Source organism: Bombus huntii, chromosome 6, assembly GCF_024542735.1.
Source record: "Bombus huntii isolate Logan2020A chromosome 6, iyBomHunt1.1, whole genome shotgun sequence".
Lineage (NCBI taxonomy): Eukaryota > Metazoa > Arthropoda > Insecta > Hymenoptera > Apidae > Bombus > Bombus huntii.
The window spans coordinates 8,778,195-8,804,710 of NC_066243.1; the positions used below are offsets into that span (position 1 = coordinate 8,778,195).

The 26,516-nt window shown below is 43.3% G+C and overlaps 1 protein-coding gene across 3 annotated transcripts in view; it reads right to left on the minus strand.

Moving 5' to 3' along the window:
* Window positions 1-26,516, minus strand: part of LOC126867044 (beta-1-syntrophin) — a 350,179-nt gene that overhangs the window by 133,622 nt on the left and 190,041 nt on the right. For all 3 annotated transcript variants that reach the window (XM_050621153.1, XM_050621154.1, XM_050621155.1), the window contains exon 3: window positions 20,359-20,547. In XM_050621153.1, the coding sequence (XP_050477110.1) occupies window positions 20,359-20,547 (189 nt within the window). The remainder of the gene's footprint in view (window positions 1-20,358; window positions 20,548-26,516) is intronic.

Below are 26,516 nucleotides of genomic sequence, written 5' to 3' on the forward strand. Positions count from 1 at the left end.
ACATTTTTTGCCGCGTCTTCTTCGCTTCTGCTCTTTTAATTAGTTCCGAGCACTTCGACTTCCCGTTCACGTATTCCCTATCAATCGGACGTATTGTCGGGCGGAAATCAAGCAATAAAGCTAGTTAATGTTGTGGGGAAAATCGCACGTTAACGCCTTGGGAGGCTGACCTCGTTTACATTTACATTTATGTCTTCGAGGACGAGATCTCGAAGATGTTTTATTTTCTTGGATCTGAAAAGAAGTCAACTCGACATTTCTTTACCTTAAAATAATCTTCGGTAAAACGTCGATCAAGATATTATTGGAAAGCATTGAGAAAAGAATTTAGAATTAACAGAAGACCCTTTTGATCAACAGTTTACGTTTTAAATCATCTCCGTTCGCCAGTATTCCCGAAGATTTCGATCTCGAAGAATTAATTACACAATATCGTAATATCAACTGCAGAAACATAGAAAACGATTCGAGTTTCTTCTTTATCCATTCGTGTTTTCCAAATTGTTTTGTCGTCCTTGTTTTCTCTCCACTGTCTCTGGAACATCCTCTTGGCCATTGGTCCAGCCAAAATAGACTTTCTTCCATTGTTTATACGCTCGAGGGAGCGACGAAATAAAGCACGATTGAGCTTTTCGTACGGCGGTGCAGGACGGCGTGACATTAATGGAGTGAATGCGGAATGGAAAATCTCGTTGGAGTAAAATTTTCGCATGGTTCTTCCCTACCTCGCGTCACCGGCATACTCTTTCCACCTCTTTACCTTCCGCTCTCTTATTCCCGTTCTTCTGCCAACGTTCCGCTGCGAGAACTTTATTTTCTCGCGCGCTAGTCGCTCGTTAATTTTTCACTGGCTCCTAGTTAGATCGCAAAGAAAAAGAAAGCTGGTTCGAAAAAGTACGTTCGCCTTGGAATCATTCTCGGACGATGTAGATTTATTGGATCGACACTAATTGCACCATTCTGCATCGCGCGATAAAAATTGATGACCTTAAGAAGGGGTGGAAAGTATATAATTAAGATAGCGCGAGTACGATTAATCCTTCTACGATCCTCATATTATCCACAAATTATTCCTCTGTTCTTCGAATCCCATCACGGTCTAATCACTACTTTTAATCGTCTGAAATGAGCGAAATCAGAGAAAAAAAATACGATACAAAAACCGACCCTTTACGGTTCAAACGAGCTACGGTATCGACAAAAAAAGCAGTCATTTAAGAGGCTAATTTGTAGCTGACTCACCGTAATAGCTAGCACCGTATTAGGCCACGCGTGTATCAGTCACTTAGGATCGCGATCGTTAGCGTTTCTCGCGCTCGTTTCCAACAGACTTCGATGGCGTCGACTTTTAATCATCGACCGAAGAAATCCGAGACTCATGGTAGGCAGAGAATACCGCGATCTCGACCCGGAAAGACGCCATTTGAATTTTGTACTGCGGACAATTTCAATCTCACCTTTCCCCTTCGGTAGTTTCGTTAAATATGTACCGACCCTACCAAATCCTCATCCCCCTATTTCCCCAGTCGCGACTCTATGCCGTTTCTCTGGTGGTCGTGGCGAGCAGCACAGTCTCTTTCTCTACCTGTTACGGCCAGAGGGACGCACCGCATGTAATTCCAGATTGTTTGTCCAACTACTAACTAGTTTCCGGAGCGGGTGCAGCTGGCGCGGCGAGTCGTTGCGATTGTCAAAGCGAATTAGCGCGCTGCCACGGCGAAACGTTTAAATCCTGCACCCTTTTCTATTCTACTTAACCGATACTTCATTCCGCATAATTCTGTTCCTCAGGCTAAAGTATGGCTGTTTGTCACGCGTCAAATTCAGACACCAGCAATTTTTGAGTAAATGTATATTTGCATTTCACCGGACGATTAACGGTGTCACATAATAACTTTGATTATTCCGTACAGAGTTCGAGATTGAATTTGAAAATGAAAGAAAATTGAGGGAAATCGTTTCTGGTCGTAGGATTCTGGTTGTAATTCCTATTCAGAGGCGATCAAACGACGCGGAAGTTCGTTAATTATCAAAAGTTTCCCGCCTCATCTAATTACACACGGCAAACAGAGGATGGCTCCCTCTTTTTCGGCGAAATCCAAGTAGCTTGCAACGAAGCACGCAACATTAAACCGAGCCGCGTGTATCGCGTTAATTGGCCTAGTGGATAAACCATCGATTCGTGCAAACCTTCAGTTCGACGGTGAAAAACACGGAAAGTTGGTCGGAAAATGGGAGACTGCGCGCGAGGTTTCTGCCCGAATTCGACGGATAAAGCAAAATTTCGGAGCTTCCTTTGAAAAGCGGTCGTTCACCGTGAAAATCCAGGGGATACACTGCCCCCGGAGTAAAACGGTAAACCGACCAAAAAGGTTAACCCGCCAAATCGGTTAAGCCAGCGAAATGGTTAATTGACCGCATCGATATACCGACCGAAACATTAGCGGATTTAGCCGACCAGCTTTGAATCGGTTAAGCGGTTTAAACAGTCAGCGGCGTCGCGGCAACGGAAATGATGTCGACTGTCTGCCAATGGGAATACGTCGTTTCGGTCTACGCGAAACGACGAGTCCCTGTTTAGTTTCGTTATTAATGAACCCTGTTTCTCTACGACCCGTCCAGGCTGGATTCCACTGACAAATGTTTCGAGACAGAAATGTCTGAAGATTAAGCGCTTTGCAATCCGATTCAGAATTTTTCCATTGTTTCTGGATATCGGTACAATTCGACGAGGTAGTTCATCCTTTATCGATAATCTGGCAAATCTTTTATTAATTATTATCGTACGAATAGAGATAGAAACGGTTAAACACGAGAAACTGCAGACCTTAAACTCACGTGACAAAACTATTCTTCGTTCATATCCTGAAATCACTGCCTAAATAATTTCACTTCGAAACATCATATCGTGACGTCAATATTTTTGCGCTTTCATTCTTCCTTTTTTTTCACAAAGCCTTTGTGTAGTTTCCCTAGCTCTATCAAACTATTTAAATAAATCGAGTTGCGAGTACACGTAGGCGTAGACATGCAGGGCAAGCGTAAGTAATTTCTCGTTTACAAGCGTCATTTGACCGACGCATATGCATAGAATATGAATTCAGTAACGAGTCATTTTGTACGACAAGCAACGACCAAATACTCACCGTCCGTGTCCAAGTCGAAACTCAAGGCACTCTTTTCATCGACGGATCTCTGAAGTGATGGTACGGTCAGGTAATATGGTTACCGCGTGCTTTGCCGGGAAATACTCGCTACCTCGTCCTTTCTCGCTCGTTTCCTCTCTTGGCACGTTTAAAGCTGAGCCGGCTGCTTTTAATTCTCTGCTTTGACGCGACGAGCACCGGGACTCGTTTCGTGCCTCCGCGTTAATAACCCTCGCGCGTCGAGTTACAATGTAAACAAAGCGAGGAAAGTGTTCCACGCGGGAAAGTTTCTATCGTTCGTCGGGGAACGTTGCTCGTTCTATACGACTGAATCGTCGATTGATGGGGCTCCACGAACGTTTCCCAGCTTAGAAATATTGTGATCATTGCGCTGTGCTTTGCGTCCGATCGTATTTGTATCGCAAGAAAGATCGACGCGGATATTTTTCTCTTTCGAAACCGCAATCCGTGATTCACTGCTCACCCCTTGTATTCCTTTGTGGAGCGTACTCTTATGTCACAGTCGACATTCTTAAACCAGCAGGAGATTTCGCGTTGGTAGAACCTGTTTGCGTTTTGTGAGTATGAAATTAGGAAGAGCAGGAGCAAGCGATGACGAAGAACGTGTAAATGGGAAGCCATATTTCATATTTCTGCATCCACAACGTAGACACAAAGATTGCGCAGTTCTCTCGAATAGAAAGATACCCGGAGAAAGAAAAGAAACCGTGGTATAACATGCCCCGGAAATTGTTTCGAACGTTATCACACTGTTAGGAACTATAAAATACAAGAAAAGAGTCAAATGTAATTTTTCTGTGTGTATCTGACTTTCCTTTGTCTGTTAAAATTTCCGTACATTTCGTTAAAAAAATACTTAGAAATTCCATGGCTATTGAATTTTAGAGAACTAAGAGAGTGCTCTATATAATTAGCAAAAAATTGTTTAAATTGCTTCCTATCGAGCAATTGTCTTCGCAAATGTACATTTTAAATAAAACACTTAAAACAATAGGAAGCTATGAAAAAGAAAATGAAAGAAAGGTCAAGAGCTCGAAGGAATAATCTTTCAACCGTTTACACTTGCCAACAAGCATCTAATATGACGTATATTTTCCTTTGAAATATCGACTCGTATCGACAGCACCCCTACCACGAAACTTCGCCGAGAGAACAAAGGATTAACATCGTCAACCATGGTCAACCACGCACGTGTCTAAATAACCGCGAAATAGGTGTGCACAAAGAACAACTTGGCTCATGGAAACGATCTCTGGAACGAGCTTACACGATCCAGGCAACATCGGTGACCACGAGGGGTTGAAATACCAAACCCACGGGGTTCGAAAGCGACAGGGTTGTTCGAGCCGTTGGAACGCGACCACGAGCGCGCGGAGGTTCATATCGGTCGTCGGTGGACAATTGAATGCCGATTTCCCAGCGGGCCAATCGGCGATTCCATCGAATCGTAATATCGTACGGAGTGTATACACGATGTACATCCTGTATATCAGCGGCCACGGATGCTATCGAAGAGGGTAGAGGGAAGAGAAAGAGAGAGAGAGAGAGAGAAAGAGAGAGAGAGAGTAGAATGCGGAGATGGAGGATACGATAGAACAACAAGAGAGAAAGGAGAGACAAAGAGGGTGGCGGTAACGCGGGCTATGACTAGATTTCAATCTGCGAGCAACGCGCGCTCGCGTGGCCCGCGACCTAGCTTAACCCAGCTAACCTTCGGCCACGCTGTGTATTTTAAGCGTATTACGCGGCCACCCCTGCGCAACCCTCTGCCCTCCTGGCCTTTATCACCGCACCAACTCGCGTCCGGCCAATTTCAGGCCAAGCCGAGTTTTTCGAGTCGTTCGATCCGCTCTATCGACCCTAGAAACACGCGCCATGCAATAGGGAATGGTTTGCGCTATAGGGAACGTTGTTTTGTTTAAAGAAGTATAAATTGTAGGAGCAAAGAATAAAGGTGGAATTTTTGGTGATATTTATAGTTTCATGTTCCGTCGAATGGAAAATATATAAAGCTTGCAAAACAAAACGAAAAAAACAGGACAGTTGTAAAAAAAAAATAACAAAAAATATAACGAAATAGTGGAAAATATTAGTTGCGGAAGGAAAGTGAAAGAGAAGTTAGAATCACGTAGCGAGCGGACAGCGGAGCACCGCGACTGCCAGCGTTTCAACATTTTTAACCTTTCCAGGCTGGTCGCTATTTAAATATCTCTCTCTCTCGAGCACAGTGGCGGCATGGTGAACAAAAATTTATCACAGTCGACAGTCTGACGATTTAAACGCTCTGTGGAAATAGCTGCACGGTTCGACTCAAAGCGTTGGACAAACGCGGACACTAATACCGACAGGTTTCCAACCTCGTTGAATTTTAACATAAACAGAAAACATTTCCAACCATTCGTCGGAAAAATGCTCCAAACTTTGGCCAACCGTGTTAAACGAATTTCACCGTCAGTCGTGAAATATTTCGATTCTCTTTCCTCGGGCTTAAAAATTCCTCATCGCCCTTCTATCTTCGATCCTTTAAACATTTAAACGTTAAAAACATTTCAGGCCCTAAGAGGATGCAGCGTCATCGATTTGCGAACAATTAAGTCCTATCATGTGTCTATTCCTGTCGAATGAACGAGGAGAAAAAGATCGTGTCAGCCTGGGCTGACCGCGAGGAAAGGGACCATTCTCGTTTGTATGTACGGCCGAAGCTGTTCCATTTGTAGAAAGTAACGTCGCTAGGGCGAGGAATTAGTAATTCGGGTCGAAGCAAGATACCGTAGTGGACCAGCCAGCGATGGGCCGACGCAACGCTGCCAGTCGAACGTGCCGCTGTTAACTATTTCCGGGGAGTTAACAAGGTTTCGAGTCCGCGGCTGAGTGCAGGACAATAGGACGACGACATTAGAACGCGCCGTTTCCGGACACCTAAACCTAACTCCTATTCCGACTACCCAAGCTGCATTCTCCCGATATGCCTTTGTCATTCTGCTTTTCAACGTACAGCGCTCGAATAGCTCAAGCTTACCCTTTTATCCCTCTATTTTCTTTCCATCTTCAATTTTTCGCATGACCTTCGCCCCGCCTTGGCATGATTTTTTAATTTCTGAATTTTAAAACACAGCTACGCCCTGAATGTAAAAATATAGCCACGTTCTGAATTTTAAAATATCGTTACACAATTCTCTAATTTAATCAACGCTGAAGGAGGATTTCCAAGGAAGCGAGGGTCTCACAATTTTCTCTTCTGCTGGAAATCCAACTAAACCACTGTGGTTTTCATCACCGACACGTCTCCACTCCATTAAATCCAAATAAAGCAACACCTGGCGATCGATAAATTCGTACACGCCTCGTGTACAACAGCTTCCCTTTTCTCCTGCAATCTATAGACTCTAGATTCGACGTGGTTCTCCCTCTTCTTCCATTCGACCGCGTTTTCCAGCGTATCTGCTCGTCGCCAGACCGCATCATCTTCCTTCTGCTCCTAATTGTCAGGATCCACGCGTGACCCGACTGCACCAGCTTTATTCCCTCGTCCAACGTCTTTGCTGGCCACGTCCACTAAACACATTGGGTCACGCTGCTCGGACAAGAAGCGTTGAAACTGTTGCCGCGATAGCATCCGATGGACGATCTCCAAAGAACGTCCGCGGTACAACCTTCGGAAGCTGCGAGAATTTCACAAACTGCGACAATGGCGGTCTAACAACGTTGAAATTCTCCGGGCGCCACTTGATCGAAGTACTGTTCAGATGGAAATTTCTCGAAATTAACTCGCAATTTAGGACACATATTTCATTCGGAGATTTTTCTATAAAAATTGATTATCTAGAAAAATCGCGAATTTCTCCGAAAAAAGGAAGATACAGCCACGAAACGCCAATTACGAATGTAGGATAGCGAGCGTGAGGTAAGATTTTAGTGTCTGAAATCCTAGAGAGCCGAGTTACAATGTAGAAACTAGAACGAGGATTTTTAGGTCGTGTTCCACCGTCAGGCTGACTAAACACACGTGAGTTTCGCGAATTCCCTGGGACACGTAAGAAAACAAGCTAGAAGCTGTGCAAACGCAGAGAAGAGAAGGACTTGGCGACAAGTGGCGTGGCACGAAAATTCGAGAGTAACATTGCGTTGTACAGGGAGTCAGGGAGATGACTTTCTCTCTTCGTTCCGCAGACTGGTGGTACAGAGGTGGCTTTGTGCGGCGTGCATAAACTCGGCAGAATGGTTTCGCAGTTTCATTAACGCGGCAACTTAAGCGAGCGTGCACCGACTTACCGCTAATTCAAATTAAGTCGAGCAAAGCTACTGGCCGATACGGGTCGTTTAATTAGCCGCGTGCGAGCGGCGAACTGAGTTATTGCCGTAGAGATCTTGGTCGTGCAACCATCTCGTACCAACATCTATCCTCCGCTGTCGTGCTTCTCTTGTACGGTTTCCAGCACCTGAAGATATGTCTGGCTACAAATCGTCAGCTAATTAATAAGAAAACTCTGGCTCGGTCCGGTGTCTGCACTTAGCCGGGGGATTATTGAATTTTAAGTGGCTCCGACGGGATTCCAGGACACAATGGATCTCGGTCTTTCTCTCTGCTCGAGCGGAACGATTGTGCAAACGTGGCTTCGCGTTGAAATTTCATTAAAAAGCCCGGTGTACGTTCGCGCTGCCCCACACCGACCGGCTAAAGCAGCTTTTAAAAAGTCTTTTAATAGCTCCGTCCGCTCGAAATAATTCCCAAGTTCCTCATTCCACTCGCCCCTACCCTGGCCAACTTTTTATCAGGATTTACGATCGAACTGATTAAGTATTTCGTCGAATGCCCCAGGCAGACCGAGAGTTTCGTTAACAAGGAAATTCGCTAGATGAAAGCAAGATGAAAGCGCACCGTCTTTCGACGCGCTGATCGATATTTGCTAGCAACTTACGAATTTATGAGAACTTACGAATTTCGACGATCAGGCCGGAAACACCGGCCATGATCGAAACTGTTTCGACTCGACGAACAGATGTTCCTTTTGAGTTTCCGCGAGACTGTTTAGAAACTTTCATCTCCAACGACGTAAATTCACGGGATAAATCCTTTTAGAAACGAGACTATCCTGTAAAACGCCAGCAACTACGTTTGCAAGACGAATTACTATTAATTTATTAAAGGGAAGGTCTGCGTTTCGCAACGAGAAAAACACGCTGTGCAAAGAAACGCCTCATACCGGGATAGCTTGCGGTTAAATCTCGCTCGTGGGTACGTGTATCTGCCACTGCGACGCTGTCACGCGAAACCACCCCTATTACGAACGATTTTTGCTAGGGGTGGCAAATATCAGATTCACCCCTTACGTCGTTAAATTCCTTTCAACCATCTTTCCTCCATCTACCCGTATTTCACCACGAACGTACCCACCCCATCGTTTAATTCCGATTGAAAATAAAGGAAAAATATGCTTCACGCATTTAAAGAAGATTCGTTAAATATTCAAAAGGGGCATCAAGAAAATCGAGTTGTCGAGAATGAGAAGAGTGAGCTGTCGACGATCGAAACTGGTCGCAGCTTGGAGTCGGGTGCACGAGAAACGATGACGTTGGCGCGAATCGTCGAGCAAAGCGTCCTGATTTCCTTGGATCAGATAGTGGGGTGGCGAGTACGGTTGCACCGGGATCCCGATTAATTAATATCCGTGCAATCAAGGTATTGCCGCGTCGCTTGGCTCTCAACGTGGCTGCTGCGGCGAAAACGATCCCTTCGAGGGATTCCGGGAAAACCGTGCGTCAGCCACAATTTACGCAGTGGGAAACACGCTTTTGCAGTCGCAGAGATGGAAGCTGTCGTCGTTTCAACGAGGTTAAGACGCCGGTTGCCGAGGTGCAGCCGAGCGAAATGTCACCTGGCGCCGATACACCTGAGGGAAAAGGGCCACGTTCGTTTGCGAGCGACGATGCTAAAAGATCAAAGTTCACTGAAATGATTTATTTAATGACACTGTGCGATCCTGAATGATTACTGAGGAAAATGAGCACTTATGAAAGACGGTGAAACTTGAAACAGAAAAACGAGATATTCAGACATTTTGGAGGATAAGTTTTTATTATTTATTAAGACTGTTGGGGTAGCCATTGGATAAGGTTTCCGACATCGGATCAATATTTTTTACCGATTTTAAGAGCAAACTTGACAGTGCCTGAAGTGGTAGGTACACTGCATAGAAGCAGAATTTTAATAGACGCACTGACCGAAAAATTTCTCTTAGTCCAAGATTAGTACTAGAGTTGAATGATTCCGTTATTAAAATAATTGGACTGGTTTCTTTTAATCCCTAAAATATTATCAATATTCAAACAATGTTACGTTAGATGTTCGTGCGTCAGATATGCGATGTTTGCATAGCAAATTTCCTATTTGCATTTTTATTTGTATTAAAGCTACGAGAATTCTATCAATTGGAATTATACCAAGAAATAGGAAAGACGGATCAATCCGTCGAAGGGTAGAAGAAGAAAAACAGCTTGCTTAAATATCGACTGCTGCTAATTGAACATCTAAGTTATCGATGTATCGGAGCCCCAATGAGCTTGGAAATTTTCCGATATTTTTCACCGTATTCCAGAGGTTTCTTGAATAAAATGCTAGAAAAAACTGCAAACGTTGCGAGACAACCACGGAAGCAGATTGGGGGAACCGATCGATTCGCGGGATTGCAGTCCCGGTTCTAATCTCGCTGCGAATAAACAAGCGACACGGATATATTAGCCATTCCCTGGGTGGATCTCTTAATATTCGCGCAATTCCCGTGGCGTACGGCGTATAGATATTCCTCGAACAAAGCCGAGTTTTATATTTCCGTACTCCTACCACTCTTGGACATCGATTTGCCAAGCTAATACAGCGTCCCTGTTTCAAACAAATAAAGCCTAGCTGAATACTATAAAACGTGGCTCGATAAACTTTCAGATCGAATTTCGTCCACAGAGAGCACTTCGTCGAGTTCTTGCTGCTATACAGATGCAAAGAAGGACAGGAGACTACTTGGACGATTGACTTTGTTCCTCCAGCAATATTCACAAAGAGAGTGATGGCCGACTTGTTTTGTTTGAAATAGAGGATACAGCAACACATTTTTCTTATTAGATTTAAAGATTCTTAGACGATTAAAGCCCGTCATATGGTTTCAATGAACGTCACCAAAAACTGGGATCCTTCGTGAAATAATTTTTGATATTTTTAAGCTGAGTTAAAGTCAAAATTAATTTCGACTAAGAATTGCGACCGACAGTTTGTTGTCAATATTTAAATTAACACTTCGACTGCCACGGTTTTTCCTGTGACGCCACGGTGGTCATTGGTGACCTGAGCACTTGAACTTCTTACAATTGTAAAAATTGAATGAAAATTAACAGTTGAATATAACCAATAAATAGAAAATACCTTGAAATAAAAACTGTCCCATTGAACAATTAAACATTTTTATTAGAACATCAATAATAAAAAAAATGAGAACAAATCTTGCATCTAACGGTGCACTGTGTTTGCATCCATATCTTTGAGAGGTTATCTCCGAATATTATTATAAACACACCTTAGAAAATAATCGTAAATGCTGCTTTACAATCATATAATTGAAGTTAGAAGTGTGAACATACCTTAGTATTATATATAGAATGAGCAAATACTGTTTACTAATATCTTCTACACGTTTCAACAATATATTCTACACGTTTTGCCTGCGACGAAATAACGAATGCGAATGGTTTGTTGAAATAAACGAAGCCTTGTTATAATATGTCGCTATCAACTGTTAGCAAGGCGCCACGGTAGTCACCCGTCACCACCAATAAGATAAACGGTCCATTGGGGAAGAATGTTGTCTTACATCATCAATTTATTATTATTTTGCCATTATATGCTTTGAATAATAAAAATACTCCCGTGGCGTCCTGAGAGAAACATGTGATTTCGGCGTGACAATCAAAGTGTTAACCATTTAGAAGTAAACTACAGGACAATCAAGACAAACAAAAAAAAACTAATAAGATGATGTGTGTATAGCACAATTTGTGTATGAATATTCATATGCAGAAATTACGAAATTCACAAGATATTCAAGATATGTACTTCAAAGAAGCATATATTTGAGAAAAGCGAATTTCAGACGTGGCAGAAATCTAAAAAGTTGTAAAATCGACAGATCGTTGGAGAGCTAAAATTCTTCAAAATATTGGATCGACAAATCAGGCCCTTGATATCTATTGCGTTCAAATAACTGAAACGAAACTAAAACGAGCATTTTCCATGTGGCGGGCAGCGACGAAAGGGCGGCGTTTGTCAAACGTTGCACGCGTTTTCGCTCGTTTTTTCACGAACGTTAATCTGTAACTGCGTACGAGGGGTAAATATTTCTCCCGAGGGCCACATTTCCGTCGTTTTATTCGATTATCAGTCGCGATCGAACAATCTACCGGCTAGCCAGCTGGCTGGTGTATATTTTCATCTGGTAATTTACGAAAGGCGAGCCAGGCAGTTGCCGGCGTCGCGCAACGTTCCGCAATTCATAACTTTCGCAGTAAGCCGCGCCGTCGACCGGTGAAATTGACGACCGGCTGCAGGGGCGTGCGCACGACGAGTGTCACTGAACGTTTTTGCCCGCAAAATGATGCACGACCGACGAAATTGCGTGAACGCAGACAGAATGTCTACCATCACCATTTCGACTGCCGTTTGACTATTTCAACTACACGCACCATTCTTCGTTTCATCTTTATGGATGCATGAAAATGACACTGGATCACGTCGAATAGTTTCGCAAACTTTTATTAGGTGACACATTTGATTTATTAACCATGGAGGATAAGTTAATTCTGCAATTAATAACACCTACTTCCTTTTCGCGTGATATTTTATTTCTGTCAAACATAAATTGCACCATCAAAATTGAATAAAATTCTATATTTACACTATTCTTCTGTCACTAAAATTGACTCGTCCATATTAGCTTGTAATTTCATAATGAAAATAGAACCTCGTTCACTCGAACAAATCAGGGAACGTAGCAGGTCGAATAATCTAATACTACGAATAGAAATTCCTTTATGAGACAAATATTTAAAGATGCTTTTGACGTGAAATTGGTAGACAACACGTCGAATCTCAAAGATACTCTTCTATAAAAAGAGGGAAATATGATTTATCGTGCCCTTTCCTTGCAGCGTTTAAATGACAATATTCTTTTCTGCGATACTTCGAACGATCCGAGAGACGTCTAAAACCGCTTTAAAATTTCAGAACGCGTCGTTTCCATTTGACTGTCTGGCACCGTGTGAAACGATCGAGACGCAAAGCGATTCTAAATGCCGAAATCTCGCCTCGAACTTCGCTCGATGAAAACGTCGGGAAACGGTGCAATTAAAAGTCCATCGGGACGAGGCTATAGCCTAAATTCACCGCGTGCTCCAAGGGGTTGAAAACTTTCGGAATCGGATGTATCGATCGGCGACGGTCCGCGAGAGAAGTTGCGGTTCTACGATCGCTCGACAGAGGCTGTATCGATCATCGGTGTATAGCCTGACAGGCGAAACTGTCGACGAAATTACGTTTCATCGATGTAAACTTTACATCCCGATCGTGGCAACAGATTGCAACGGGCAGTGTTACCTGACCGACGCATCGGTCACAGGTAACGATCGCGTGGACAGCGGTTATGCGCTGGCCACGCTAAATTTTACAGTTCTACGGTAATAAATTTTACGTCCAAGCATGTGCACGACGATTGCCTCGCGCGTATTACTCACATCCGTGAATCGAAACTGTTAGACTTGAACCGTAAATGCAAATACGTTGGGAATGCGTCGCCAAGATTTATTTGTATTTCTCTTTTACAACTGGATTGATTTTATCGATAGCAAGATGTAGCGAGGGCAATGTGTACCAACGTTAACTACAGATGACAGTAACGTATTGCAGGAAGAATCGTGGCCCAACTTCGAATTACTAGTTACTATGAACGCACTTATTGCAAAGAACAGAGCTACCAATCCTATCATCTTGTTCTTCATAATTACTATACATCTGCGAGTGTGGTATTCATCGAGACAGAGATATGTTCGCGTACCGCTTTAATTTCAATTATTTACGTATTACAGCAGAAATCCATTTACATGAAATTCATTTATTTGAAGGAAATTTTACTTATTGTCTGATCAAATGAACTCTGAATTCAATTGAACTATCGTATCGAATACGCATTTAATCTGAAAATCGATAATCGAATCCACTTATCTAAATGTACACCCCTATTATGTGAATAAAAAATCATATGTAGTACTATTGTAACACATTTAGCTACACATTACATATTAATAATTCTAATTAAATATCTTCGTCGGACTGTCAGAAGTTCTGTAAACAAATAAATCTAGAATGTAAAGGTCCACTTATCCTTGATCGCTCAAAGTTGGCAGCGGAAGCGGAAACCCCGAGGATTCCGTTATTAAATAATAATCGAGAGAGTGGTCGAGATAGATACGTCACGTACGCGGACACAATCGCCGGTAACGATATCCCTGTCGTTAGTGTAACGGGCATTATCGTGGCCGTCGGTTCTACAAACCGTAGCGGCGCGACCTCGTGTAACGATATTAGAGGATAATGGAACCGTGCACGACGACGTAGACGACGTAGACGAAGTCTACACGGTCTGATAATAGTCTTGAGCGACGGTCACACGCGCGGCCTCGTGCACGCGCCAACGCGCCATCTCGCGTCCGCTGCGATTCGCAGGACGCTTGGATAGTAATGAGAACAGGTAGCGTACGCCCGAGGGTCTTCCACGCACAATGCAATTCCGCTTGTTACTGATAACGCCGTTGCAATTCTAGAACGTTCGTTACCTATGCCCTTTTTCACCCCTTTCCTTCGTCATCCCTTTTGCACCTACGCGAGCTCCTTTTCGTGCCGGACAACACGCCGCAAATTTCCAACTTGCGTTAAACCTCGCCTACGTTTAATCGTCTCATCTGTTTGTTCCCATTGTAGAGAAAATTCAAAATACGATCTTGCGTTTGTGCGTTCTTGTGTTCGACTAATTGTACTTACTGTTTGACACTTTTTAGTGCTTCGATGGATTGGTTCTCAGATACTGAAGGATCCTTTGTCCTAAGTATAGTACAAAAGGAATCAATTCTTGGAGACAACGAGACGAGGTAACCTTCTCTGTGGTTAGGATCACGAGCGAATCATGAAATTGAGTATTCGAGTGCAATACGATCGACAAACAAAGCTTTGTCTCTCTGATACGATTCCTCTATAATCTCGAATTAACATTCAACTGATCAAGCAACGTGCGATGAAAATAATTTAACCAACTATTTTATACAACATAAAAATAACTTTCTCGCAATAAAGTATTTATATTGGGCATCTATAACTCTTCTAAAAATCATTCTATTTAGATAGACCTAATTACGAAGAAAGCTAAAAGTAACTTTGTCTCTTTCTTCAAATGCTAACGAGACTGTTATCTAAATCCCGTGAAACAAAGAAATAATTCTCACACAGGTAAGAATCTGTATACCCGTTGCGAAAACAAGCCTAGTCGGACAATGAAACTTAAAGGCTTCCCATGAGGCATAATCACCGGACAGACAATCGTTCTGTCCGAACAAGGAAACAAAAGAGGGAACAAGCGACTTGCCGGCTGATCTAGGCTCGTTAATCAGTCGGTCGGCATATAGAGCGCAATTATCCGACGGTAATTAACTTCGCAAACTGCAGCCCCCGCGAAGTCTAGCAAGGCGAACGCGCAAAGGACGGGTCGGGTAGATGGTTGATAGCGGCTAAGGGTGGCGGTGGTAGTGGCGTCAGCAGTGGATGGTAGATGGTTTGGATGGAAGGTTCTTCGTGGGTTCCAGCCTGATGGAGCTGTTCTGGAATTATACACGGGGTTAGCCCTGAAAACCAGGCGGCAGCTAGCTTTTGCTCCGGAAACTAATTTAACTCTCGCATCCTCCGCCCTGCCAACCAGTGGCGTACAGTTGAATCTCGAGCTTCCACCATCGACCCTCACCGATTTCCACCCATCGTTCGTCTATGTGTAGCCCCTAGTTCGCGGACGTGTTGTGTCTCTGAATCGAAAGTAGGGGCGCGTAGATTCTCGAATGAATTTACCTTGAGAAAAACTAAATACACATACCCATCGACTGTGTTTGTGCACGTTTACACGAGGGAATCGACGTATTTGAAGTTTCATTTGATTCGACGAGGCTCGAATGGAATGGAAAGTGTATCATAGATCTGGTCAAAGCACTCGATCTACCGCTACGAATACATACGAGTGATTGCGAGTTTGATTGCGAGTGGCTCGTTCGAGTACCATTTCGAGGCATTAATTAGAAAGTTGGCGAGACGCAATCGAAAGGAGTATCTCGCTTCGGCTCCTCTATAAAATGACCGATTCGATTGGGAAATATTCGACTTTACAACCAGTCGAATTATCGATACCATGTTTTTTAGTCATAGAGTGCTCGACTTATAATGGAAGTTTGGGTAAACCAAGCGATAAATACTTTTTTCTCGTCAGTTTGCCAACATAGGTTCTCGTTAAAGAGGTACAAGGGAATTCTCGTCCAATTCGCATGGTCAACGATGATGGAGCGCTCAGATAGGAAAGATTTCGCAAGCGAGGAGGCGCGTGCGCGAGCCGAGACCATTGTGATTCCTCGATATTCGTACAATTAACAGGTGATTTTAATTGGATGAGCCAGGCTGGTTCTTTCAGCGGTTCACAGGGCACTCTTCCTTTTAATGGAACCCATCTAAAACCTGACGGCTCTGGTTATGGAAGCCTCTATCTATCCAGGTCGCACTCAGCTACCCGCTAATTCAATTAGCCAATTTTCATTGTACCGTTCGCGCGTCCACTGGTCCGTTTTAATTCGTAGGTAGAGCCGCGAACGATAGTCGATATCTTCTTTTCTCCGTTCCTTTTTCCCGTCCGTTCGCTGTCCCTTTTTATACATTTCCCCTCTAATATCGACGAGCCAGGCTGCCGTTCATTCCGTGTTTGCCCTCGGTCAACAGCGAGTCTGTCTTCATTCTCTCGTTCTACGAATTCGTGCTGTCTTCCATCTGTCCACGTATTATCCGCAGTGTTCGGTAAAAGGCATTCGTGATATTTCATTGACGGTAGTGCAGATTTTCTCAATTTTCGGTAGACGAAGCAAATACGAACGTAAGAAAATTCTTTACAACTAACCAACAGAGAGAGAGAGAGAGAGAGAGAGAGAGAGAGAGAGAGAGACAGACAGACAGACAGAGAAGAAGAAGCGCAGAATGAAAAAAAAGCAACGAAGAATGAGAGGAGCATAAAAGTAGAAGCCTGAGAATAATCGATTCTTCTACGTTATACATTACTAAAGAAAATAAGGGAAAAAGTAGGGCAGATAGTGGAGCAACATAAAGAGAAGGTACGCGATATCAGAGGCGACTACTCGCCAGGGATCGAAGAGAGGAAAGCTGGTGCGGGACAGGAGGCTCCCGTGGGTGCGGCGAATGTATAAAATCATATTTTTACGACGTCGCGGGACGAGAGGTGCGAAATAACAATTACCCATCCGTCAGTAGCGTACACGGCGTCGCTACGTGTCGCGATAAATTGTAAATAAGCTCCACCGTCTCGGAAATCCCTGGAATCTGGATAAACTTTTGAAAAGATATTCCGGTCGAACGTGACGCGTTTCTCGCGCGGCTGATGGAAACCACCCCCGGCCCGAGATTTATCGTAAATTTTAACGCGACCGTAGCACAGACGCCGCACCAATGCATTCACCATTCGTCCTATGGGCAAAAAGAAAACCCATTAACGTCTACCATTCTTTCTGCTTGTTCGTAACGCGCGAATCCGCCCGGTGAAAAAAGCATCGATACCATTCGCGGACGCTAAGTCCAGCTAAAAGGCAAGGTCGAAGCACAACTCTTTCGATATCGATTGGAGAAAAGCTCAGGAGTACGTACGTTTGTACAAGCTCCTCGCGAAACAACCTGTACATGTTTGTTATTGCTTGCCCGTACGATGAACCGGTTTCTTTAATTTCCGACCTGGAACTCGCCGGCTCGAAGATAAACGAACGAACATGACAAACAGAGACACGGAAGAGCGAGAACGTTGAATATTTGACGAGCAAACTCCGGATGAATTTAACGACATTTTTCCGTGCGATGTTTGCCCACCGCGTCCCCGCCAATTTCTAGATCCGTCAGCTATCCGGTGCTAGTAATACAGGATAAACACGACAATGTGCCGGGCAGAATCGAAACGGGCATGGTTCCACGTCGGGAACTGTTGACTCGAAAAATACCATAACGTATCCGGAAGAGACGAGAGCCAGCTCGGACTAGTCAGCTTAACCGTCGCGAAGCAGATACGAATGGAAGATACAGCACGCTTCTGATTGCTTTCCGCAATTCTCGGAGCCGGTACGATTCCCTTTTCCCCTTCAAGTCGACCAGAACACTTTCCCGTGCTGCCGGTTTTTCTCCGGGGGGCACGGCACGATTTCCTTTTTCCAGTTGGCAGAAGGCAAAGACTGCGGCACGGATAACGCAAACGTACGGCAACAAAACGATAGAAATCCGTGATAGACGGAGAGAAGCAACGGTAGGAAGATTGCGTAAGGTGGGTGAGAGAGACGAACGAAATCCCCGTCGAGGGACCTCGGTTGATAGTTCAAGAGCGAGAAGAAGAAAAGATAACGGTGGAAAAAATCAGAGAGCAAACGGTGCTTTATTTACGAATTCTTCAGGCAGGATGCAACGACGAAAGAGTGACGGGACAAAAGCGGAGGGAAACGCGCTGTTCCTTCGGGCGAACGGTCGACGATGCTTTTCCAACAACGCGAAGGAACCTCCTCCTAGGCAAATGCAGAGAGTTATCGGAGGGCAAAGGGTTGAAAAGGTAGAAAAGGGGGAAGAAAGGAACGTCGGAGGGTTGACAGTTTGAAGGGAACCAAGCAAGGGGATTGAAGAAGGAGCTCTACAGAATTAAGAGCCCATTAGCCTTTCATTAACTAGACGTTGGATACGCGGAGGGCTGACGGATACTCTTTTCTAACCTCTTCTTTGTGGTCGTGTCCCTTCAAAGAACAGACGAAGGCATCTCGATGAAAACTGGATCCATTCAAGCCTGGGCAGCCACTTACCACCATCTGGTATACACGCAAACGAGTTCCTCCCCCTATTGTGTTCGGGCCTGAGAGGAGGAATCGCGTTACGTTCTCCCGGAAGTGACGCGGATACAGCCTGCTTAAGTTTAAGCGACGATCGAAAAAGAGGAGACGATCTTAATTCACGCTTGCTTCAAACACCTTACACGATACGATATAAGCAGAATCTCAGCGCGAGGAGAAAGGGCTGCAAAGCCAGCGAACGATGGAGGCGGCAAGGAAAATGGAGAAAGGGAGAACGAGTGACGCGAAATCTATTTTAAAATTAAGGATCAACATATCGCAACGGCGCAGTTGCATAAACTCAAGCATAAATATGTATTCGTTTAAGTATACATCAAGATACATAATGTTTGATAAGGATTGAATAATATTCGTCTGTTACGATAAATAGTCTATCGCAAACATTGAGAAAGAAAAAAGAAGACCGTCAGTGAATTCTTGATGCACCAATACGCCATTGCGAATGGTTTAAGAATAATTGAGATCAGAAATTACATTGATCAACTGCATCAAATTGAAAAATATTAAAAAGCAATGAGATTACGAATATTATCTTATAAGTTTATAATTTTGCATACTCTTAAGATACCTTTTAAAGAGACACAAACAAACATATGGAATTAAGTCTTTTATTCTTTGAGAAATTCATACTAATTTAATTTCCAGACCGAGAAATAAAGGAAAAACAGAGAAGAAAAGCTCGAAAGGCAGACCAAGCTGTGTGTCACGACACATGTAATCCCGATGAAGATTTTCTCGCGCAGAGTCCCCATTCTATTAGACGATAATTGACTGTCAAACTCGCGGCACGCTGGCGCCGTGCACGGTCGTTCGACTGTAATGCCAGAAACGGGTTAATTGCGTTATGGCTGTCATTATCTCGGTCGCTGAGCATGCAGCTCTCGAGAGGAGCGCCACCCACGAGACGCGGCTTGTGCACGTAATCCCGGGTATGTTCTGCTGAAACGTTTACTTCTAAACGTGCGGGGCAAGAGAAATTTCGCCTCGTTTATTCGATTTGCCAACTCGCGCTTCGACTAGTTTTTTAACTCCTATCCGGTGGTCTCTCGTGAAACTTCCACAACTCGCTGTGTATCATTAGAACAAAACTATCGCCATCCTCGTTTTTCACCATTTTTACACGCCAAATACCACAACCGAAGCAATTAAGGCCGAAGCTGAAGAATTTGTTATTACCTCAGAGGCTTGAAATTAAATAACTCACGGTAACTAACTGATGCTACAAATAACGAAAATACCGATGTCCAAAATACAGAATTTATATCGGAGAAAAAATATATGCTTCTGCCCGTGTATTTTACAAAGAATCATTTAAGTTCCTCCAAAAACCCACCGTTATCGATCTAACAAATTTCTGTTAGAAACGTCGAATTGTATTCTCGTGCTAAACCTAATTGTACGAAGCAAATAAATACGAAATGAAAATTTAACTGCGTGTCTGATTATTCTTCTAGTATCTATTTAAGCAATCGTTATCCATTCATCTCTATAAAACAGTGTGTCAAATTTGCCAATACTGATACATATTGAAACGTTACCAATCAATCATGTAATTTAAAGGCCTTGGAAAACTAACTTTCTTACAAATACAATTTGTCTTTGTCAAACCATAAATAACGACGCTTCACGAATGTGATATTGCAGGATAAAGATTTGATCTACGAAACATCCAACGTCCTATCCAAAGAAAACCGCATTTCAATTCGGAATAAAACCTAGCAACGAAATATGACAGAAGGGCTAGCAAGTGAGTGAAACCGTTAATTTAACGGGGGGGGGGGGGGACAACGTTAATTAACATTTTCGCGTTTGTCGTTGGGTCGATGCGTTTTACGCTTTCACGCTCCCGTTCAACAATTTCGTCGAGTTCACCTCGGCGACGTTCGGTCGGGCGAACCGCGCTCGATGTCGCGGCAGGAATTAAGCAACGCGTGTACGTAGATAACGCAGAGATGGAAGAACTTACCGGGATCGGAGGAAGGATGAGCCCTGGTGAGTCTGCAGAGTTGCAGCGGCAGATAACGTGTATCCGCTCGCGGTGGTGACTTTGGAGGCGGAGGAGTCGCACTCAGGAATCCACGCTGCAGCTCCCAGCCAACCTCCTGGATGATCGAAGCTTTCCTAAAATACGGTGTCACTTCCCTCAGGTATTTCACTGCAACAGAAAAATGGCCAACTGTGAGAGATTTTTGTTTCGACATTCAAAATCGTACGCTTTAGTGGAAAATAAAACAATGAAATTGAGAGAAGATGAAAACGCCAAGATTTTGACAACAGCGCTTTCTGTTTTTGAAAATTTCTATCTCTATAAGTAGATTCAGCCTTAAACTTTCGACCGATCGATGATATTATCAAAATCTATTAAGTTGTCCGGAAAATGTCATTCTTTCGCAAACGTGTTTTTTTACAACAGTGCACCTCCATACAAACGTGAAACCAAGTCTGTGAAATGTCGCGGTGTTTATCTCAACAAAACAAAATCATACGTAATTCGACAAAATAATATAAAACAAAAGACGTTGTGCGTCTATTATTTCCCCATAAAACGAAAAAAACTTCTCGGACAACTTAGATCGCGGCCCCTCGATGAAGAGTCACGAACAACCAGGCGCCATTTCGTGGATGATGCATAAGTAGTGCAGGTAGGGGAACGCTGATTCTTCGGTGTTTTTACGGCGTCCAGCCTTGAAATTTGCCGTGTACCTGGCCGACAGTGGAACAGGCCGAGGCGAGCCTCGTAAATCGTACCTCGGCCGGATCTCTGTTTCGCCATCGAAGCGTCTGCGAGATACGGTACCGCGGTCACGTACAGACTGTTTCAAAATCCAATTTGTCGTTGATGTTTCGACGTTGCTGTGCCACCGACGCGATTACATATAGGACAAACTCGTTAAAGTTCGAAGGAACACACTGTGCACGAGCACAGGAGGGGCTACGAACGATAAGGGGTGAGTGGTAAAACAGAGAAGAGAAGAGGGGATACGAAGGTGCGCGGGAATAGTCTGCAATCCTGACACGAGCTAACCGAAATACTGAAACATGTAACACACGCTCAGAGGGTGGCAGAGTAACCGACACCCTCGGGCGAACGGCGAATTCGCAGGAATCCCGTAAAAACCGGTCGTAAAGTCGGGATACGTTCTCCTGGAGGAAAGACGTGGCTTAATATCGAACTGATCGGTGGAATATCGACCGGCCTTTTGGCCCTCCTATTCCTCGTCCTGGAATTTCCGTCCGTGCTCCGATTCTCGTTACCGAAATTACCGATCTATACGGAGTAAACCGTGGGTTTACGACTAGTTCTTTTTAGAAGCAGAAGTCGATGGTACGTGCGTGCACGTGTGTGTGTGGGTATGTGTATGTATGTGTGTGTGTGTATGTATGTGTATGGAGAATATAGTATAGCAGCGTTGTTGATGGACGTAGTTTACTCAAATTTTCTCAGGTAATCAGCGGCACACGAATACGCTAATGTCTTTCATTCATCGTAAACTCTAATCATAACCATTTGCTTGTCAATCTATCTGCTCCGACAGAATCTTTTCTTCCTCATCGTGCACAACGTGGCTGGTTCGGTAAACACGGTAGCAATTTCAACGATGCCCATTGATAAGCGACGTACACCGTGGTCGTAATACAAGTCCCGAGTAACCAATCTCGTTCACTGAGCGGCGCAAACAGCCATCCATCTGTCCAGTGATTCGTCGCATTATTAATAATTAGACGCGCTCGTGTACGCGACACGACTGTTTGTCCCCGATTTCCATCCAATTGGATTACCGCTCGCGTCACCATAGAATTTCATTCGCTAATATTGGCCGGATAAATCTGGTCGTCGGTCATCGACGTTCTTATCCTAGCGCATCGTGATCCGCGATAATTCTCCGGTTAGAGAATACTTGTCTCTGTTTCTACGAGTGTTGCGATTGCCGTTAAAACAAATTGCAAACGTTTGATTTCCAGAACTATCGAATTGAACATTTTTGTAAGCCTCGAAATTGGCAACATCGATTATATTGTAAAGCACACGGATAGCCAGGTGACCGGATTCCAAAAACTTCTATCATTCACCATTTTGCCTGAAAATCACGTCGGCGCATCGAAAAACGAATATCGAATATGGACTACGCTCATACGCTTTTACTTGGATTTCGTGGAATTTTGGAAAGCCACGAGTCGAGATCCGAATCCTGGTATGTCGAAAATTCTGTCTGGACGAGCGCGATCGTCGTGTGGTCCGCAAAAACTCGAAACGTTCTGGTCGGCCGCGCACCGACCGGAACCTGCTGTGCAATTTTCCGCGCGCGTTCGACACGCGAGCGAACGAGCTTCACCGAACGCGGCCACCTATAATTTCGATCGCGTATTCGAGGCCGATCGTCGTTGGCCCTCCCATTCTCGAGGCTGGCAATTTCGCTCGATCGACGCGGCCGATAACGAAATCCGCGGCTCTCCCCTAGATAATTTTCGCGCGTGAAGTGAATTTCAGGATGAATCGTGCAAGAGGAACGATCTTGATATCGCCAAGCGTTTGTTCGATTATATAACTAAGTCTAATAACAAACGATTGTGGGATCGTAAATGAGCCTTTTCACCTAAATATCTTACAAATTAATCACTTTAATAAATTAAGCATTTATCCTTGGTGCATTTCCGCTATTTTCTTTTCCCTTATTATCCTGTTCCTTTTCTCTTTTGTTAACACAGCTCTTCAATTTAGCAGATTAAATCATCCTCGACTTTTTCCACGGACAATTTTATTTAATATCCAATCGTCTGTATCCGTGAATTTAAACTCCTTCTTTCTATTTTCTCAATTTCCGCAGACATCCAAATATAGAATAATGAACAAGTTAGGAGAAAGCACGAAAAAGTTTTTGCAACGTATAGATTGACATACGAACGACGTTGTCGAAGTATTTGCATCCAAATTATTCATAAACCTGGGAGATTTTAAGACGACCAACAAGCAGTTAGTGACTCTGAGAAAACAGTAAGTAACGTTTTCGAGGCCAGAGAAGAGGTCAAGGAGGAAAAACCCGGGAAATCCACAAAATATTTGAAAGTCGAAATACGCTTTTTGTTTGTGCGGTCTCGAAAGGGAACACAAAGGTAATGGGACACAAAGCTCGATGAGTGGCGTCCAACGTTGACGCTACTTTTTAACGCTCCATTAATATAATTAAGAGATCCCACTCGGAAAAATATTCCTCTGATTAGATTACCCGACACGAATGTATCACTTAAAAAAAAAAAAGCGACGAGAGCGGAATGAAAAGCCGAATAACTGACTAAATCGTGAAACAATAAATCAATTAAGTGGGCGTGGGTGGAGGCAGGCTTTATAAAATGATTATTGGTGGTAGAAAGACGAGTTAAAGAATCATGAAAATAGGTGTCTATCGAGTCACTCTAGAACGCTGCAGGTAATTGGAATTTCTATTAAGATACGTCTATGCGAATGGTAGAACTGTTAGGACTTTATCTTCGGAATTAGAGACACTCGCAACGAGACCACGTTACAGCAAAATACGCTGGTTTCTGGAATATGCAACATCCCCGGAGCTCGCTACTGCTAATCTACTTTAGCAACTCTCTAAGAACAACTTGCAGGTAGAACATTAGTTTTCCTTAGGGAATGGAATCAATTTCCGCATTAGGATTAGTTAAACGTTCGAATCTTTCCGAACTTCGCCAACTTCCAACAACTTCTCTGGTCTCTCCGATATGTACGTGTATCATACGATACGTAGGTGTATCATATATCGTTTGTGTGCATCAAAATTCATAACAGGAACGGTATGGAAGAAACATCGGCAGAAACGAGTCAGAAAGATAGAAGAAAGAAGAGACGAGGACAGTTTGAAGGCGACCGATCGAGCTCCGGGGACGCGTTCGAAATAAGAGGAAAACGAATAAACCGGAAGTCGATCGCTGTCCGCTGCCGACGGAAGATATTTTTAATATCCGGCGAGGCAACCATCCGCTCGTCTTATCCCACCGCCTTGGCACAGCCCCGTGTATACAGAAAGGGACAAAAAAGGGTAGCTTGCGTCTACAAGGGGAATCATCTCGTATTGAAATTGCACGGAAATTTATCCCAGATCGGTAGGTAGCTATATCGATGCACCATTCTAAAATTCGAATCCCGATGAAGAATGGATCGTCTCGATCGACCTATTCTTAGACTTTGCTAGAAACGTATGGGGCCGGACAACTTTGTTGGAGAATTCGAACGAAGCACACGTGAAATCTTGATAATTTGTTACTGTGAGAACAAGAACACGGGGCGATGATGAACGATGAAGAATCGAGCAAATAATTATTCTACGGTTATTAGGAATTACGAAAAGATTCCACGTGACAAGAATACGTATTGCTGATGTGAGATTTTTGAGAACGTAGTATAATTGAAAAATGAAAGAATCTCGATGGAATCGTGTAAAATTAGATCAGATTTAAGCGAATTGAATTATGTTGAGTGAGAGAGTTACATTGTATTATTTCTATGTTATTGTCGAATGTAATTCTAGTTTCGTAATGCTATTAGCCGATATATTCCTACACCGTCGTTTCATTTATCACCAAATTTCGAGCTAATAATTACAACAGCATATTTATAGGTACATTATTAGCCAGAATTAAAAGCTTTAAACAGAATACAAATTGTTTAGAATTTTCGATCTTAATAGCCGAAATAATGGCATAGGAACACTAAATTTACACTTAGAATTTATATTAGAATAGTTATACTATATTTATTTGATAAACGATTTCAAAGATATTCATCGATACACACTTGCACGCGTCTCAGCACTTTCTTTGTCTCACCTTCTTCCATACCAGACTGTTAACCGACTGAACAGTTTACATTCATTGTTTTCGAAACGCCGCGCACACATATTCTTCCATACACTGATATTCACACACATGTATGACTACTATGCAGCTAATCTAGTCTAGCACATAAAATTATACATATCTCAATACAAATAATCCGGGGAAGCATCAGAGACCAAAGTGGAAACGCACGTGCGACTGGCGTATGTCATTATCACTTTGACTGCCACGGTGGTCATTGGTGACCTGAGCACTTGAACTTCTTACAATTGTAAAAATTGTATGAAAATTGACAGTTAGGGCACTTTGAATATAATCGATAAATAGAAGATACTTTGAAATAAAAACTGCCCCATTGAACAATTAAACATTTTTATTAGAACATCAATAAAAAAAAATGTTAACAAATCTTGCATCTAACGGTGCACTGTGTTTGCATCCATATCTTTGAGGGGTAATCTACGAATATTATTATAAACACACCTTAGAAAATAATCGTAAATGCTGCTTTACAATCATATAATTGAAGTTAGAAGTGTGAACATACCTTAGTATTACATATAGAATGGGTAAATACTGTTTACTAATATCTTCTACACGTTTCAACAATATATTCTACACGTTTTGCCTGCGACGAAATAACGAATGCGAATGGTTTGTTGAAATAAACGAAGCCTTGTTATAATATGTCGCTATCAACTGTTAGCAAGGTGCCACGGTAGTCACCCGTCACCACCAATAAGATAAATTGGTCCATTGGGGAAGAATGTTGTCCTACATCATCAATTTATTATTATTTTGCCATTATATGCTTTGAATAATAAAAATACTCTCGTGGCGTCCTCAGCGAAACATGTGATTTCGGCAGTGTTATCTACTGTCGCAACCAAGAGATCGATACTCGAATCAATGTAGGATCACGCGAAACAAAGTTACTGGAATATAACGCGACAGTGAGACGCGAAAGGATGATCAAGAAGGCGAGATGAATCGCTTTAAAAGGGTTCGCCACCTGTGGTCCCGGTACTGTGATCGACAGGTGGTAAACGGCACTTTGCAGCGACGCCAGAACAGAAAATATCCTCTCACGCGGGAATCCTTTCGCTATTTACGAGCGGCTCTTCCTTATACGTGCTATGCACACTGGCAAAGCCGATTTATTCCGTTGGCTCAGACTGGAACCCGCGTCCACCAGAAAAATGTACAGATGATCTTGTTCCCATGAACAAACTGGCATGAATATTGAACGAATCCGCGAGACGCGGCAGCGAGCGTGCCAAACGT